This window comes from Conger conger, chromosome 4 (assembly GCF_963514075.1).
Source record: "Conger conger chromosome 4, fConCon1.1, whole genome shotgun sequence".
Classification (NCBI taxonomy): domain Eukaryota; kingdom Metazoa; phylum Chordata; class Actinopteri; order Anguilliformes; family Congridae; genus Conger; species Conger conger.
The window spans coordinates 8,665,265-8,683,730 of NC_083763.1; the positions used below are offsets into that span (position 1 = coordinate 8,665,265).

At 45.3% G+C, this 18,466-nt stretch overlaps 1 protein-coding gene across 1 annotated transcript; it reads left to right on the forward strand.

Annotated features, from left to right (window-relative positions):
• Nucleotides 1–2,809: 2,809 nt before the first annotated feature.
• Nucleotides 2,810–11,249, forward strand: use1 (unconventional SNARE in the ER 1 homolog (S. cerevisiae)). Its single transcript, XM_061240929.1, has 8 exons — nucleotides 2,810–2,985; nucleotides 3,355–3,404; nucleotides 4,046–4,124; nucleotides 4,310–4,462; nucleotides 4,908–4,923; nucleotides 5,019–5,049; nucleotides 6,150–6,312; nucleotides 9,312–11,249. Exons 1-8 carry the CDS (start codon nucleotides 2,884–2,886, stop codon nucleotides 9,492–9,494), a joined length of 777 nt encoding a protein of 258 aa, XP_061096913.1. The 5' UTR covers nucleotides 2,810–2,883; the 3' UTR covers nucleotides 9,495–11,249.
• The last annotated feature ends 7,217 nt before the right edge of the window (nucleotides 11,250–18,466 follow it).

The window sequence follows — 18,466 nt, forward strand, 5'->3', positions numbered from 1 at the left end:
ACATTGGGTTTTTTTTTTTTCTGTGCCATATGTATATTTGATTCATCATTTTTCTTGTTTGTCTGTTTTTACGGTTCGCTGGTCTGTTGCAGGTGCATTGGCCAAAAATGGACTTTGGACTTTCAACGCAGTGACACACAGACTTGGGTTCGAGCTACAGGGTAGTGGCTTTTCACGCACAAACTGTATAACTGTTTGAGCGTCCGGGTGTTTCTTACCTTGATAGGAAAAACCCCTAACTTAATTTAATCCCTGTCCGTTCATGTTTTGGTTTTGCGCACAGGCTATTTATTTAGAAGTTGTAATTGTAATTTAGCGTTTCTCTTCTGTCTTCATCCTGGGTGGAGGGTACATCAGCTGTTTGATCCCCTGTTGATCTGATGTGTAAACGGCTGGCTTGCAGGCAGCCTGTTGGGCTGTGTGTCGTGCCGGTCGATCCTGGGCTGTTGCTATGATGTGGTTTTTGGCCTGAGGAAAAGAGAGAGCCTCTTCCTTTATGTGCCTAAAATTTAGTTTAAAACAAAAAATAAAATAAAACATGAGTGTGTAAAAAAAATGTAGATATGAAAACTAATGTCAAATTTATTTATTAAAGGTGTATTGTACATGATCGGGTACATATGCTCAGTTTTATTTATTTTTGGCAGTGCTGATAATATTCATGTTTAGATAAAACATAAGATTGGTGTAACGATAGTATGGGTACAAAAGAGAAGAAGTGAACTCCATGGTAAGAGGACTCAGGAGAAGGGCTGTGACCTTTCTTTACAGCCCAGGGATGCAGAAGGATGAGCCAGGTTGCATGGATTTCCAATTAGCGATTACATGAAATACAGTTGTGGGATATCCGCTATTCCCAGTCTGAAATGCATCTCATATATTCCATTATAATGTAATATTTAGCCTCCTGCTTATCTCTGTGTTAAATATACTGTACTAGGGGGGGGCTGCCCAGCCCTGTTCCTGGATCAGGTTTTCGTATGAACCCTTAATTTGGCATACCTGATTCTTCGAATTGGCAGAGGTGGAAAGTGCAGAGGTCAGAAAGTAAAAGTCCTGCCATGCGTTTCTTCCACCCATGAACTCCGCTAAAGAGAGCCAGCTGATTTCACTACTTATTTCTAACTCCTGCCTGGGGAATTGTGCCAATTGGTAAATCCAGGTGATTGGAACAAAATACTGGGGAGGACCTTTTTTTTTTTTTAACCTGAATTTTCCACCTCTACTAATTGGCAGCGCAACAAGATCTCTAGCTGTTGAATGCGGTGTGCTTTGTTGTGGTTGGAATGACGACCTACGCAACGGTAGATCTCCAGGAACAAGGGCTGGGTGGCCCTGCATTATACTGTATGTATGAAGAATGTGCAGTGTGAATGGGGCAAAAACTCTTTAAATATTATCTGGTGGCGAGCCAGAAAATAGATCATCCCGTCTGCTGAAAAGCTGCCCCACGTTCTGCCTGTAACTGGCCCTCAATTTGTTGAAAGATGACCCATTGATGCTTTCATGCCGCTTCCCCATTCAATCAGTAATACATTTAGGATTCTTACGGATTTTTAGAGTAATCTTTGATTCACACAGTTCCATTTAAATTGCTGAGCCCTAAATGTTTCCTAATAAATACGTTCAGATGTGCAGAAGAATATCAGCCCAGGCTTGTCACCTGACATCATTTGACTCCGTGTGTGCCATGATTGCGTATTATGGTGCTCAATCGGTAATACATTTAGGCTGTTAGAAAGTTTAGAGCAATCTGATTCATACAGGTCCATATAAATTTCTGCGCCCTGACCTTCTCCTAATAAATAAATGGAGATGTGCAGAAGAATAGGTGTATTCACCTGCATCTCTGTACCGTGATTGTGTATTATTACATTACATTATTGGCATTTGGCAAAGCAGGAGACAATCCTCCCCTGGAGCAATGCAGGGTTAAGGGCTGTGCGGATCATATTGTGGCTACACCGGGATTAGAACCACTGACCTTGCGTGTCCCAGTCATTTACCTTAACCACTATGCTACAGGCCACCAGCATTATGGTGCCTTGTCAAGAGTATGAGATCTGTCTCTGATGTTTGGTCACTAGTGAGCCAGGGAATACTTCTACACAGGGACCTCTCTTACAGTGCACTTCCAGCTCTCCGTTCTGCCATACTTAAGTCAGTTATTCCCATATTCTATACATTAGTTATTTAGCTGACAGTTTTATCTAAAGCGACTTAACGGTTAATTAGACTACGCATTTTGCACCAGAAAGCTCACCACACACCAGCAGAGGTGGAGAGTGAGATTCTTTTGCCAGTTAAATCTGAGGATGATTAGGTGGCAGGTTGAAAGAGCCAGGTTCGGAATTTAGCCAAGACACTGGGGAATCCCCTACTCTTTGCAATGGGATCCATAATGACCACCGTGAGTCTATATTGTATAGCCGTATATCCAAGAATATAGATTTCATTTCAACTTAGGGCAGGGGACAACAAAGAGGAAATGTTTTGGGAGTGACTCTACCTAACCAAGTCTACAATGCTTTTTTTTTTTTTTTTTTTCTCCCCCCATTACAATTGTTATATTTTAAAACGGGTTCTCCCTGTAACAAAGTAGGTTAAGAGATTTTCTTCACATATCCTATATGGTCAGACATAACATAGCAAAACAGTCCAGCGGCTCTAACGGGTACTAAGTATTCCACACACAAGCACATACAGTTCAGTGCGCAAGTCTGGAGTACCAATCAGATCTACAAAGTTGTGGATCTTGATCTACTACACCACTGAACGTTTCTCTGCAGAAGAAAGGTCTGCACCATAGAACTCTACATGAGTGGTAAAAGTCCCACCCTTTCCGTTTGGGTAAGCTAAAGGACTTCCGCTGTTTCCTCAAACATGGCGACTTCTAGGCTAGAAATTAATTTTATCAGACTATTATCGCGCTGCGAATCTATCGCTTCGGAGAAACGGGGGGAAACAGAATGGAGACTAGAAAAGGTGAGACCGTAGGACATGCAATTTCAATAAAAACCGGTAAATTATTTGTCAAGTTATCTATGGTCGATGCCAAGTGAGCCACGTCAGAATTACTTGGCCCCTGTCAGTGACAACTAACGTTGTTTGTTAGCTAGCTATCTAACGTTAGTTAGCCCGCAACTGGCTAGTAATATCAGCGTTAGCCTTAATATCAGTGCCTTTTGCCATGACTTTTCTGATACATTGTGTTTTAAATATGTTTAAGCCAATTCAAGTTAGTTTGCTTGTTATGCGATTCTGGTCGACGATTGGGGAAAATAATTAACTAGAAGAAGGAAAGCTAGCGATCTGTGTCACATAAGGTAAAGTGAACCATTTGTTTTGTTTTAGTATGTTGGTGCACTTGAAGAGATGTTGGTGGCTTTGAAGAAGAGCTCAAGGTAACGTATGTTCGTTTTTCATTGATAGCATGACAGGGCAAGCTCCAGCACAACTAGCTAGCGACGCCGAGTAGCTAATAGCCAAGGTAGTGTAACGGTACTCACTTTCGTTTTGAAGTCTACAAATTCAAATAGTGTTCAAATTAAGTAACGTGCGGCAGTCAGAATCCAGTTCACTATGAATATCGGCTGGTTGATTTTATTCGTGATTCAGCAATTGTACAGCAAATTGACATTGTCATGATGCAGCAGCGATAATCATGCAGTAGGATTGTGTATTGTGTGGGCTGGCATGGGACGGGACCTGCAACTAACTTATAACGTTGCAAGACATATTGTAGTGGTATACGCTATTTAACCTGTCCAAGTTGCTTTAAAATTGAATTATTATGCATGCCTTTGAAGATGACTTCACCTTCTAAATCGTGAATGTTTTCACAATGGTCATCTGATGCTACTAGATTTTTATTTTATTTATTTTATTTTGTGAATTAGCAGCTAACCAACGAACATCTGTATTCCAAGACTTACCAGGCGCCAAATACCTAATGAAAAGGAATCCTTGACCACCAGCCTTATATGGGTTGGGGGGGTTGAGTCATCCAACTCTGAGATAATAATTGTCACCTCTTTTTTTTTAGTAAACCCACCCCAGAGGTTTTGACAGACTACAGCCGGAAAGTGGATTTTCTTAAAGGACTTCTAGAAGCTGAGAAACTAGTAAGTTTGATTCCTTTGGACTCACTCATTTGCACTCACAACGGCTTTGAAAATGTTGTGTTTAAATCATTTATAAATGGGATGATTTGCATATTAACGCTTAATTAATTTCCAGGTAATCTTGTTTCCTGTATGTACACATGTCGAAATGAATATTGTCATCTGCGTTTGGCCTTTGTGTACAGACGTCCACAACGGAGAAAGCCCTAGCCAATCAGTTCCTGACCCCTGGTCGAACGCCCACCATAGCCAATGAGAGGATGCCAGCCAGCAAGACGGTGCACATGCAGACCAAGGCGCGCTGCACCGGGGAGATGAGGAACGAGCTTATGGGCAATGTGAGCTGCTCTTCCACACCCACGGCATTGTGGTCTAGGGCAGGGCTGCCCAACCCTGCTCCAGGAGGTCTGTCGTCATGTAGCTTTTCACTCCAACCCTAACACAGCACACCTGAGGTCTTATAGATCAGGTAATTTAGTAGAATCAGGTGTGCCACATTGGGGCAGAAATGAAAAGCTGGAGGATTGTTGATCTCCCAGAACAGGGTTGGGCAGCCCTGTCTCAGTTTCTAGGTGCCTACATGATAGATAATAATGATGATTCATGAATAAAGATCATGTTGGAGGCCAGCCAGCTCTAGCCGTAGTAATGCAGCGATACTGAAATGTCTAGTTCCAGTAATATTGATAAAGCTTAGATTTTGTTTCAAACATGTTGTTTTATACTGTAGGGGGCACTGTTTGTAACACTCTTAAAAATATGATTATTGTTGTTTTGCAACAGGGGTCATCAAGCACAGGTAAATAATCTGTCTTCTTGGTTTATGAAAAATACAGATAACTGATTTTAATTCTTTCATAACTTCTAAAATAAATATTTTCCCTCTATTAACAGACGGTAAAGAAACAGACTTACGACAGAGAAGGTAAGAGGCTCAGACAAGGATGTCAATTTCAAAAAACAGGAGATTATCATTAGCATTTTTTTTGGATGGGACAATGACCATAAAACCCGAATACAACATGATAATTTTGGGTTGAGCATTTGTTGTTTTGCTTAATTTGGATTTGTGTCTGTTTATTGGACTTTTAAACAGCACATTTTTAATACTTCTGCTGCTGTAGCCTATCCACTTTGAGGTTTGATGTGTTGTGTGTTCAGAGATGCTCTTCTGCATACCACTGTTGTAATGTGTGGTTGTTTGCGTTACTGTCAGCTTCAAGCAGTCTGGCCCCTCTTCTGACCTCTGTCATTAACAACACATTTCTGCCTGCAGTGTTTTTCACACCATTCTCAGTAAAAAAAAAATAGCCTGTCTGGCACCAATAATCATGAAAAAATCACAGAGAATCACCAATTTGCACCAATCAATGGTCAAAATCAGAGATCACATTGTTCCTCCATTCTGATGGTTGATGTGAACATTAACTGAAGCTCCTCACCCGTATCTGCATGATTTTATGCATTGTACTGCTGCCGCACAATTGGCTGATTAGATAATCGCATGAATAAGTAGCTGTACAGGTGCTAATAAAGTGATAAGTGAGTGTGTATATATACTGTATATGTATATTTAACTTGTGTACCGTTTCAGACACGTCCCAGATGTTCCTCTGAGGCGTAGATAATTCAGACTCGCCCCACCGCGCCCCTCTCCTCTCGCCTCCCCTCCTCTCCTCTCCCCTCCTCTCTCCTCCTCTCCTCTCCCCTCCTCTCTCCTCCTCTCCTCTCCCCTGCTCTCCTCTCCCTTCCTCTCCCCTCCTCTCCTCTCCCCATCTCTCCTCTCCCCTCCCCATCTCTCCTCCTCTCCTCTCCCCTCCTCTCCCCTCCTCTCCCCATCTCTCCTCTCCTCTCCCCATCTCTCCTCTCCTCTCCTCTCGCCTCACCTCCCCTCCTCTCCTCTTCCCTCCTCCTCTCCTCTCCCCTCTCCCTTCCTCTCCACTCCCCATCTCTCCCCTCCTCTCCCCTCCCCATCTCTCCCCTCCTCTCCTCTCCTCTCCCCATCTCTCCTCTCCCCTCCTCCAGGGGTCTGCCGGTGGATGAGAAGCAGTCCGCTGCAGAGCTGGACGCTGTGCTCCAGCACCACCACAACCTGCAGGAGAAGCTGGCGGAGGACATGCTGAACCTGGCCCGCAACCTGAAGAACAACACGCTGGCAGCCCAGAGCATCATCAAGCAGGACAACCAGGTGGGCCCTTCTCCCCCGGAAATACCCTGCTTTACAGACGCCGGCAGCTGGGACTCCTGTTCAAATGTGTGGGTTTACATCAGGGCTGCCCCGGCCCTGTGCCTGCATATCTACCGTCCTGTACATTTTCACTCCAACCCTGAGAAAGCACACCTCATTCAACAGCTTGAGAGGGCTGCCCAACCCTGTTCCGGGAGATTTACCGTCCTGTACATTTTAGTTCCAAACCTTACAAAGCACACCTTATTCAACAGCTAGAGATCTCCTCGAGCTGCTAATTCGCAGAGTCGGGTGTACCAAATTAGGGTTGAAATGAAAACCTGCAGTATTGAAGATCTCCAGGAGCGGGGATGGGCAGCCCTGATCTATACAGGGAGAAAGACATGAGAATCCAGCGGCAGACTGCTGCTTTGTTGTCACGTCAGCTGACTTCTTCTCCCAGACACCGCCTGTTTGCCATCTGGACACCAGTCCTGCACTTGGCAGGCAGTGTTCCTGTCTACGCACACGAGCAGCTGATTACAGTAGCTTTACCCATTAAGTTTTATACCGGACCGCAAATACTTTCAAGCATTTTACATTTAGCAATTTGCCAGACATGCAGTGGGTATATCACCCGCTAGTCAGTAATGTCTAAGCTGCATTGGTTTCTTGCAGTAAATGTTCCGGAAAAATATTCCAATGTTCCCGAAGCAGGAAGCTAGGATTTAGACCACTTAAGGGAGATTTTTGCTGTGAATATACAGGGATTCTGGGGCTTCTCCATGTGATGCACTGCCAAGAAATGGAGTTAAATGTTACTGGCAGAAATATTATGTTTGTGCAAGTATACCGTTGAAATAATTTCACAGAATGCTGGAAATGAGACCACAAAGCAACTACATACAGCTTATCACAAAAACACAGAAATGTTTGTGTGTTATCAGCAAGGCTGTTGATGCAGTAGAGGGTTGTACCACCCAGTCTTCATGCATTTACAGTGCAGTGAGGAGAAATGAAACAAGAACATGCAACCATTTGGCACTACTCTTTTTAGCGTTTTCTTGTCACCAACTGCTTTTTAGTTAGAGGACTGAATTAAATACGTCTCATGTTTTCAGTGGTTTCCATGGATTTCTTACCTAATATAACTTCCACTGTATCATATCATGTTGTACATTGGCTCCTATTGAAGAATACATTTATTTTCTAATATTAACAGTATACCACAGGCCGCTTATGACCATTATAAGACTATGGGTAAGTCATTTAGAACATTCACCAGTGACCCTGAATTCTCCTAACTCCTACTTCTAATCCCAGTTTTGCCTTTGAGCAAGGAAACATGAATGAATCCTTTGCGCAAGTATTTTCTCGGAAAGCGTGGTGTATAAATGGTCGACCTGCGGATCCACCTCTCCCCATCTGGCACGTCTGTGACTGACGTGGCTTCGAACTGACGTTTGAAGGAGCAAGAACATTCCATTTGCCTAATTCACATTTTTCTCAATTTCCCCGTCTTCCCTCATGGCCGGAGCTAGGAGCAGAAAAAAATAGCAAGAAAAAGAAAGTGGAAAAATAAGCGATTGGAGTGAGCCCCTTGTCGACTTGAGTCAAGACTCGCCCCGCAGTTCAGCTTTCCCCCAGCAGAGGGCGGCATAACACTAATAACGCGTCAGGTATGCAGGGTTTCTCTGGTGTTCGAGAAATGTCCTCAGCAGACATATGGCAGAGCAGCTGCGGCTGAGGGAAGATTTTCCCCTCTCCTTACACAACACATGCACTCGGAGCATTTCTGCAGATATGTTTCAAAACAGAGTTCAGCGCTCAGCTGAGCTCCCTTACAGTTGTGTGTAAAAAATTAGCCACGGTTAAGCAACTCGGGCGATTGCGCTTTCGTGAAAAAGATCAACGTGTACAAATATTAATCCGGCCCCAAAATTTGCTCAGCGAACGCTGCAACGTTTTTGGACACACCGCCTCTGTGTTCTGAGCTGAAACGGTTCTTCCGCATTTTCAGTCTTGGGTTGAAAATAAATGTTCTGCGAGTCTATGATAAGGGTAGATATGTCTGCCCAGGCCGTTCGGACGTCACCACACCCAGGTTCACCCATGGAGGATCAGCTGTGTTTTCACACAATTCAGTGCTTTAGACCTGGCATCTGGGGAAAAACAATTTTTAAAAAAACACACGCCTATTATAAACATTACACTGAGCTTGTAATTGTGGAGACGTAACTTGACATTTCTTCCATGCTTCCAGAGCGAAAACATACAGTATTTTGGATTCAAATGAGTTATGCGAATAAAAAAATATCGAGTCCGCAAATGAACAAACGGCAAAATGTGTTTTTTGAGAATATTAATGTTGCTAGAATTAGTAATGCATGTTACTTTTATTACATTTTATCCGCTCCACAAAGCATTATATATTTAGCTGTTAATTGCATGCATTTCAGAGCCATAGACGATTTAGTGCCATAGTAACATGACGGATCTTCTCTAATTCGTGGTAGCTTTCTGTAATTCCATTTTCCCATGGTAGCGTTTATTGGCAAACCCATTTAAAATGTAAGGCCTTTTTCTTTCAATAACATAAATGACCAATTTTCTCAATTGGTCTCTGTGTTTTCCTCAAAAATGAAAATGGAGAAGAGAGGAGTCTATTCTCTCTGCAAAGGCCGCCCAACCCTGTTCCTGGGGATCTACTGTCCTGTTGGTATTAATTTCCATCTGACCGGCATACCTAATTATGCTAATTTGCAGCTCAACAGTATCTATAGCTGTTGAATGGGGTGTGCTTTATTAGGGTTCAAGCGACAACCTACAGAACAGTAGGCCTCCAGGAACAGGGTTGGGCAGCCCTGCTCTGGCTGTTGAATGAGGTGTGCTTTCTTAGGGTTCAAGTGATAACCTACAGGACCGTAGATCTCCAGGACCAGGGTTGGGCAGCCCTGCTCGATGCCTTGAGTTTTGATTGACATCCCCGTCCCCCGTCCCCCGTCCCCCTCCCCCCTCAGACCCTGAAGCAGTCGATGCGGAACGCGGACCAGAACTTCGAGAAGCTGAAGACCGAGTCGGAACGCCTGGAGCAGCACACCAAGAAGTCCGTCAACTGGTTCCTCTGGCTGATGCTCATCCTGGTCTGCTTCACCTTCATAAGCATGATCCTCTTCATCAGACTCTTCCCCAAACTCAGATGATGGTCCTCGCCCCGACCCCCCCCACCACCCCTCACCCTCCCCGTAGCGCAGATCACCGCTGCGTAGACCTCTTCTGACGTAGGGAGCCAGGCGAACCAGGGAACGGCAGGTGCCACATGAACTCAACGCCACCAAACGGGGATAACGGATAGCCTTAAACGGTCGTCCGTTGTCGTCCGTTAGCGGTGACTTGGCTCCGTCTGCAGTCAGGATTAAGCTGTGATTGACTGCAGACGGGGCGACTCATCTCATTGTTCGTCCGTTTCGGCGGAAGGAGACCGTTGGGTTACCGCCCCACATGCCTGTCGTGCCTGAAAATGGTTCTACCCTCTCCTGGAGCACCCGTAGGACAGGTTGAGCATCAGCTTAAATATAGCCTACCTCCTCTAGTATGTGTTTCATTGTGATGTCCCTCTTTGATTTCTGCCACTATTCATAGGGAACGGAATGCCTGTGCGATCTTATTCTTGCTATGACTGAGCTTATTGATTAAACGTTAACACGAACGACGCCACGTTGGACTAGCGTTTCTGCCACTGCATGTGCAATTGTGTTTATGACACTCGACCATCCTGCAGTCTGATATGGCGATTTATGAGAGGAAAATGGACATGAATATCACCTGATTTTTATTTATCTCGTTTCCTGTAGTGCTTTGTTTTTTTTGGGGTTTTTTTTGGGGGGGGGGGGGGATATTTTGCAGTAGGGAAACTTGAGCCGTCGGCACATCAGCGGTTGATGGGGTGCAGTGGGTGGAGAGCCAGCGTGCCCGGGTGTAGCTGGCAGGCCACACCCCGCCCCCCCCCAGCACCCCAGATAATACAGCGACTCCCTGACCTACAAAAGGAAAGCAGTCTTGCCTCCTCCGTCAGGGGGACGCTGGGTTATCGGAGCAGGGGGGGGCTTAACGCAGGACCGCGGCGGATCACAGCGGACGCTGAAGATGTAATGGAGGGGCGGACGTTTCCGATAGCCAGGCCGTCCTGAGAACGCCCCGCGGGGGCCCGGCGAAGGGGTTATTCTGGGATCACGCTCACTTGTCCGGGCTTGCTGCTCGGGCTCCTGGCTGGAGCTGCCTATGCCCTGCAGGAGAGAGGGAAAGAGGGAGGGAGGGAGAGAGGGAGGGGGGCTGTGTTCCAGGGGCTGCCCGAGATATTTTTGAAGTACCCGCATCTCTCAAAATGGCGTCTGACACCACAACTGCCTTCCACCATAGAAGCTCGCCCATAGAGCATCCACCATAAAACCTCTTGCTAGAGTGTCCACCATAGAACCTCCAGGCCCAATCTACTGTGACGGTGGTTTGCTCGGTTTAAATACACTACATGTACTCAGGGGAAGTTTGGTTATCAGGACAACAACCAGTTCCATGTAGCAGTCATTCCTCTACAAACAATATACCTGAGGTTTAGGACACTGTCTGCAAATGAAAGAATAATTGTCTCCCAGCATGCTTTGTTTAATAGTATTTACTTCAGGTCCCGCCCCCCCCCGCCCCCCCAACCCATGATTGGCTTTGACAGTAGGAAATGTTCATTGATGTGAAGGTGAGTTGATAAATCTATTTAAATTTGGCTGTTTCCCTGCATTCCTGGTGTTTATTCTCCATGTTTGCCCAATTCTGCCGAATCCACAGTTGTGTTCTGCATTTACTGGGGACTGGGGGCAGTCCGTAAAGCGGTGAGAACTCGACGTTCTGTCAAAATCTAATTGTGTTCTGAAACTACCTTATTTTAATAAATAACTTGAAATCCCCGGGGTGTTTGTGGCTCTTTGTGTTTTGTACCTGGCGCTCGGACCTCCTGACATTCTTCTCTCTTGCTTCGGCTCTGATCGGATTCGTAGAATAGATAGCGGCCGGACTACAAATTCGGCTGCTGGGTCTTGTGGGAACCGGAGCAGGTGTGTCCTTCGTCTGAGAGCTGCAGGTCTCTAAAGAACACGGGCCTTCTTTCGTTTGTTTTGTTGGCTTGGCTACGGCGGGGATTTGGATTACCGACGGAGTTACGGGCAAGGGGCTGGTGTTCCGCTTTCGCTTAAGCGTCGCCGGGAATGCCAGACACAAAAGAAAACGATGTTGAAGTTCATGCACTTCATTTGCATTCGTGGCTACACAGAATGTCAGCAGATTTTATCCCAACTCCAGAACCCAAGAATACTTCCAGCCACATCTTCTCTCCCTATGCCTCACTGCAAGGCCCATCTGCACATTGAAGGGGTCTCGCATGCCCGTTGAGTGCTTTTGACTGACTGACAGTTTATGGCTAGTTGGATATATGATGTGGGATATTCAACGAGCGAATGGACCCCCATTATATATGTTCGCATTACATTAAATTACAGTTATTTGAAGCTGTTGCTTTTATCCAATGCGACTTACAGTTGATTGGCCTAAAGCCTGATTTATACTTTTGTGTCGAATCTACGCAGAGGCTAAGGCGTAGCCTATGCGTAGCCACGTTCCTTACGTTGTAGCCTAAGGCATAGCCTGACGCGCACCTCCCCAGCAATCTAACTACACATCGTAGCCTCTGCGTAGCCTACGGCGTAGGGAACACAGCTATGTGTAGGCTATGCTATAGATTTGACACAGAAGTATAAATCTGACTTTAGCAGGACAAGATCACCCCTGGAGCAAAGTGAGGTTAAGGACCTTGCTCGAGGGCCCAACTGCTGCAAGGATCTTATCATGGCTGCACCAGTCATGAACCCTAGCCTACAGGCTGCCCCAGATTTGCACATATTTAATTGGATACAGTCCTTTGTTGTTTCTAACATTTTTAAAATGTTGTTCCTTTTTTGCTGTGAAATTGTGTTACTTGTCTTCGCTGGTAGGGGTTTGTTTTTTTTGTTGTTTTTTTTGCTTGCTTTTGTTTATCCAACAGCAAATCTCCCTTTGAAATGCAGGGTTCCTCTTTTTTCTGCTCTGTAATGATGTCAGTCTTGCATATATGAGGTGACTGGGTTGTGTAAATAAGCTGTGTATCTGGTGACCTTCTCGCTGTTGGTCAGCAAACCTGATGCAAGCTTGAGGCAATTTCACAGCAAATTGAACTCTGCCAATAACATGTCAACAGGACATTCCTGGAGACCAGGTATACACTCAGTGAGCACTTTTTTGGGGTATTCATTAGACCTATTTATTAGACTTATTAAGTTTTCTGCTGCTGTAGCCTATCCACTTTGACATTTAACACATTGTGTCTACAGAGATTCTCTTCTGAATACCACTGTTGTTATGTGTGGTTATTTGCATTACTGTCACCTTCCTGTCAGCTTTAACTGTCCTCTCATTCACAAGGAGTTTCTGCCCGCAGAACTGCTGCTCACTGGATGCTTTTTGTTTTTCGCACCATTCTCTGCAAACTCAAGGGACTGCATCAAAATCCCAGGAAGTCAACAGTTTCTGAGATACTCAAACCGCCCTGTCTGGCACCAACAATTGTTCCACAATCACATTTCTTCCCCATTCTGACATTTGGGCTGAAAAACCGCTGAACCTCTTGATCACATCTGCATGCTTTTATGCATTTGCCACATGATTGGCTGAATAAATATTTGCATTAACAAGCTGGTGTACAGGTCGACCTAATAAAGTGCTCACTGAGTGTATGTGTCCTTTGTGAAATACCATTGTCAGAATATGGGGCATATTTTAGGGGGAAATACCACATATAAACAAAACAAGCTTTCTAAGATTTCTAATCACTACCTAAAAACCAAAGAAAAGGGCCAATGAAGGATTTTGTTAGGTTTGTAAATCAGGGCTGCACATTCCCTGAGCTCACATTTTAATCCTTCTTTACTGTTGACCGTGTCCCTTTTAAACATGAAAAACATTTCACACTGTACAAATAATAATTGATATACATCTTCCCAGAGTTCTCAAAATATTCTCTGCTGTCTCCGGGAAAGGCTTTGCATGTTGCGTCTGCAATATTATGCAATTATAAGAGTGTATGTTTCTAATTGGTAGAGTGGGCATCATCCAGTCAAGGTGGGCGATGGACGGCTAGGTTTCAGGAAGACAGGGAGATATGTCACCCCCAATGTTTTCATATGAATTCATTGTGAGACGAGGTAGTGTACTTATGAGACTTGACTCTGGACTATGTGTGTGTCCCCCCAAATTGAAATGACACCTTCGCCTATGCGCCAGATCTGAACCGTCTATTCCTCATCCTGTCTGAACCTTATTTAACCTTGTGTGTTGTCACACTGTCTGCCTTTGGACTTAAATCAAATTTTTACTTACACCTGATGTTCACAAATTGTACCCCGGGGACATTTTAGGCTTTTCAGACACCAAGCGGTAGAAATGACGTCAAATCAATCAATCAATAACTACTACTTTCCCCAAGCCTCATATTTTTTAAAATTCAATCACCAGATAGGTCAGAGATTTGAGATCTGTGGTTTGTGTGGTCTCCTGCCATTTTAAATGTCAATTTTGCCCCCGCGATGAACGAGACCGGTTCGTCCTTAACGGGTGGAGTCACGAAAGCAAAATAAAGGTAAGGGTAAATTGAGCCATTTGCACATTTCCTTTTTTAACTGAAATTTACCGCTAAGTCTTATCCCACAGCACCTTGCCAAGGTAGGCTTTTCCTACCCATGTCAGCTATAACACAGCGTCCCTGTCACCGCTTCTGTGCTTTTATTTTCCGTCCAATTTAAAGAGAGGATTGCTGGTTGACAGTTTGTCTTTTGGATCGGTGCTGCACCAGTTTATGCAACGGCATTGCAATTCATCGGGAGGCTAGTGAGGAAAGGTTCCAGAACGACCGTTTGAACAGACCTGCGATGCATTACATACACACACTCACCGTGCTGTAGGACGAGTCCAGCTCGCTTTGTTTCGCCGCAGGAGTCGACGAGGGTCAATACACATTTCCTCTACCCTCCTCTTTGCCAGCTGCTAATTGGTGCAGGGAGCCTCTGCAACATGGCCGTAAACCGCAGGAAGAAACAACAACAACCTTCTGAGCCGCCTTTCGCCAGACGCGGGAAGCGTGTTTACAAATAAAACACGACAGTGTTCCGCTTCTCGCGAAATTGGCAGGGATCATTTAGAGGTTGAGCAGAGGCTGTCTGCATCCTCCTCAAGCTGGAATATAGTACTTTTCTGTTGTAATAATAATAATAATAATAATAATAATAATATTTGTTTATCCAAAGTGGCTTACGGTTGATTATCTCTGGAACAATGCACAGTTACAGGGCTTGTTCAGGGCCCCTTACCTGTGCAGATTTTCTCATGGCTACACCGGGGCTTGAACCACCAACCTTCCGGGTCCCACTCATGTACCTTAGCCACTAGGCTAGCGGCTGCCCCACCCAAGTTGTTCCACACTTAGTTTTTTAAATCAAACTTTACCGAAAAGCAGTCACAGTGACATAGTTATTTTAGCTTTGTGAATGTTGCAGTTTTTGGGCGTGTAGGTCACGGGGGGCACATACAGTATTCAGCCAAAATCTGTGGGTACAGTCTGTACAGGGCTGGTATTTGCAGTCCTGGTACAACCCAAGACAGGCGAATAGAAATAGTGGCAGATGAATTTCTGTTGGACGCTGCGGCTCTTTGAAAGGGTAGATCATCGGCCCTCTCCCGCCTTGGGCCTCCCTCACTGTGATTTATGGGTAGTGGGGTTTTTTTTCCCCATCTGATCTTCGCTGCTCTCAACCATCTCTGTTTGCTCAGGGTGACCAACACGTTTTTATTTTTTGCACCCCCGTGATTTACGCTGTTGCGCGTGATGGATTCGCGATGGATCTATAATGTCTCCACTGTACGGCTCTGGTCGGGGTGTGAAGTAAAATGGGGACGGGCAGGGTTTTCGGAATCACGTGGCCCAGCAAATTGTCGCATTTGTACCCATTTTAAAATAGCCTTGTTTTTCTGACACAGAATCCGCTGTAAATGTTTCACTCAATTACCCCAGTTATGACTAATTCTGGTGACCCATGAAGATCTCAGAGAGACCTACAGCTTGGATATTGTTATACATCCCAAATTTGTGCCTGCTGCAGGAGCAGATATCTATTTCTAACCATCCATCCATCCATCCGTTATCTTATCCACTTATTCCTGGTCAGGGTTGCTGGAGCCTATCCCAGCAAGCATCGGGGTATACCAAGGGGTATATCCAGGGTTTAGACTCTGCAATTAACCTAACATGCATGTCTTTGGACTGTTAAGAAACCCAGAGTAAACCCACACGGACACGGGGAGGACATGCAACCTGCGCACAGAAAGGCCCAGCCCGGGACTCAAGCCCAGGACCTTCTTGCAGTGAGGCAGCAGTGCCACCCTCTGCACTGCCTGACGTCCGATCTATTTTTAATTAAAAGTGATTTCATTTTCAGTGTGTGGCAATAAAAAGCCTTACATCAGATCACAACCTTGTGATTTCATTACTAATGGTGCTTCATTAAGGGAGCACTTGTATGGGTCCCCATTGCCTTCTCTGGCGAGGGCACTCCATTTCGCCTCCCATCCGTGGTTCTCCATTTTGGCTCTAATCATTGATGTTGACCGAGATGAAAGGGGATCTGCACATCGCACGAGGAAGGAAGACCCGGTCCCTCTGATTTGCCTCAAATTGAGTCCTTTTTTTTTTCTGACCTCCGCAAGAGTCAGTTTCTACCCACTTCAAACATCAGTTGCCCATCATCCCGCCCCCTCGCCGACCCCCAGCGCTTCAGCCTCTGAATGTACGACAGAAAAATCAAACGCTCGTGTCACAGAGTGGCTTTTTGTGGAGTGGAGTTTGAAACACTCACTGGGCAGATGAGAAATCAATCTTGTGGCCATTTCATTTTCAACTGGGTTATGGGTTTTTCACCTTTTTTTGTGTTCCTTTTTTAAAACAAAAAAATAAACCAATGAAAATAACAGAAAAGTACAATCTTAAGAAATTGAGAAAAGCAAACTACCTTGGGGCACTGAAAAATGAATAAAAAAAACAAAAAATTATATTATTAATAACATATATGCTAATATTTAAAAATACTGACTTGGTCTCTATGGGAACATTATATATGAGAAAAAAAAACATTATATTTACTTAATGGCACTGGTCCAGAATTAAATAAATGACCATGTCAGGACTCAGAACATTTGCAGAATTCACATGTACAGTGAGTGTTAACATGAGAACTGACAAACAGAGCACTCCACGCATCAACGCTGCACTGAAACATGTGAAACCTCAGGATTGCCAGCGCCTCTTATATCACTCTCTTATATCACTGCGCTGCGCGGAAACCCGAAAACCCGACGGCTGCCGAGGGCGTTTTCCGCTCCCCGGTTCCCCCGCTCGGTCCCGCGCCGTTTTGCGGTCGGAACTTTCCGGGCAGCGGCGTCCGTCGTTGTGCCGCGTGCTCTGTAACGGGGGGTTTGTAGGGGGAACACCTCTGAGGGGCCCCAAACCACCCCTCCCCCCCCAGGAGGCCCCAGCGGGGGCTACAGGCATCCGAAAGCGGCCCGGAGGTCACAAACATTAGGAAACGCCGAGGGGTACGCGCTGCCCTCTCGCTTCCTGGATGAGCCCGGCGTCAGGCGTTTTTCATGTACACGCTCGCCTCACCTTTACCGGCGCTCTCCCCTCTCCTGTCGTCTCTGAGATATACGGCCGCCACTCCAGCGCTCTGCAGCCTTTCCACATCGCACGCAGGCCCCTGCATGTGCTGCGCATAACATCGCAATTATCTAGTTCCTCTCGCATCTCCTTTTCTCTCTCGCCCCCCTTCCCCGGGGGCTTCTGTGCGCCCCCCCCCACGTCCCCCACGTCCCCCACCCCCACCCCCCCGACCTGGGGTTCACACACTGCTCCAGGCCCAGCTCTCTCCTGGCTCAGGCACACACCAACGAGTCAACCTGGAGGCCTGAATATATCATCTTCTCTTCTGGTCCGCATATTATTATGTATGTTTTTGTTTGGATTTTCTCTCTTACTAGCTTAATGGGCTATAGTCTGTCCAACCACAGTAATAATTTACTTTACTATTTGATAGATTCCCCATTAATCACCGGTCTTAATCACCATTGAACCTAACTTTTAGTACTGACACCCTGTGGCCAGTTGAGGATGGGCCTGCCTAGTTTCCTCCCACCAAGTATTATCCTTGGCACTGTTTAAGGTTTCAGGTCTGGTGTTTCCCAATTTTCCCATTTTCTGTTTCCCAATTTCATGTAAAGATTCTATGTGACAGTGTCTCTGTGAAAATCTACGCACATGAAATTCGACTGAACTGAGCTGGAACGCCTACTGAAAATTCTACATATGTGAAACGCCCATGCCATGTACAAATTTGCATTTGTGGGAACATTCAGAATATTCTGGCTCCATTAAAACTGTTACAAATGTACCCTAATTATTGTACAGGAATTTAAATGCCTAACATGTCGATCGTTAAGACACTTGAATGACTTCAATTAATTAATAATTAATTAATGAGAAAAAACTCAGCATTTTTATATTGCAAGTATTGTATCATTACGGTATCTGCAATGTATCTCCTATTGGCAGAAATAACGTCGATACGATGGTGAATGGTATGCACGCCTGATTGATTTGGAACCTGACACGCCTTACATCTTAGCACACAGAAATGCTGGGCTAGGCATTTGGTTAAGTCATGGAGGGCCAGCGGTGGGGGTTATTTCTGTCCGTCCATCCATCCATTTTGTAAACCTCTTACTCCTGGTCAGGGTCACAGTGGAGCGGGGGCAGGGGGGTTATCCCAGCATGCATTGGGTGAAAGTCAGGAATACACCCTGGACAGGTCACCAATCCATCACAGGGCTCACACATTCATATGTGAAGGACAATTTAGACTATGCATTTCAACCTAACCTGCGTCTGTTTGGACTGTGGAAGGAAACCCGATGATTTCAGCAACACTGTCAGTTTGCCAATGACGGAAAGTGACAAATGATTAAAATGTCAGCTACAATAAGGCTGCCTCCG

Coding starts and splice junctions, on each gene's coding strand:
- use1 (XM_061240929.1), top strand. CDS start 2,884: ATGGCGACTTCTAGGCTAGAAATTAATTTTATCAGACTATTATCGCGC. Junction 3,405..4,045: donor GCTTTGAAGAAGAGCTCAAG/GTAACGTATGTT, acceptor CTTTTTTTTTAG/TAAACCCACCCCAGAGGTTT. Junction 4,125..4,309: donor TTCTAGAAGCTGAGAAACTA/GTAAGTTTGATT, acceptor CTTTGTGTACAG/ACGTCCACAACGGAGAAAGC.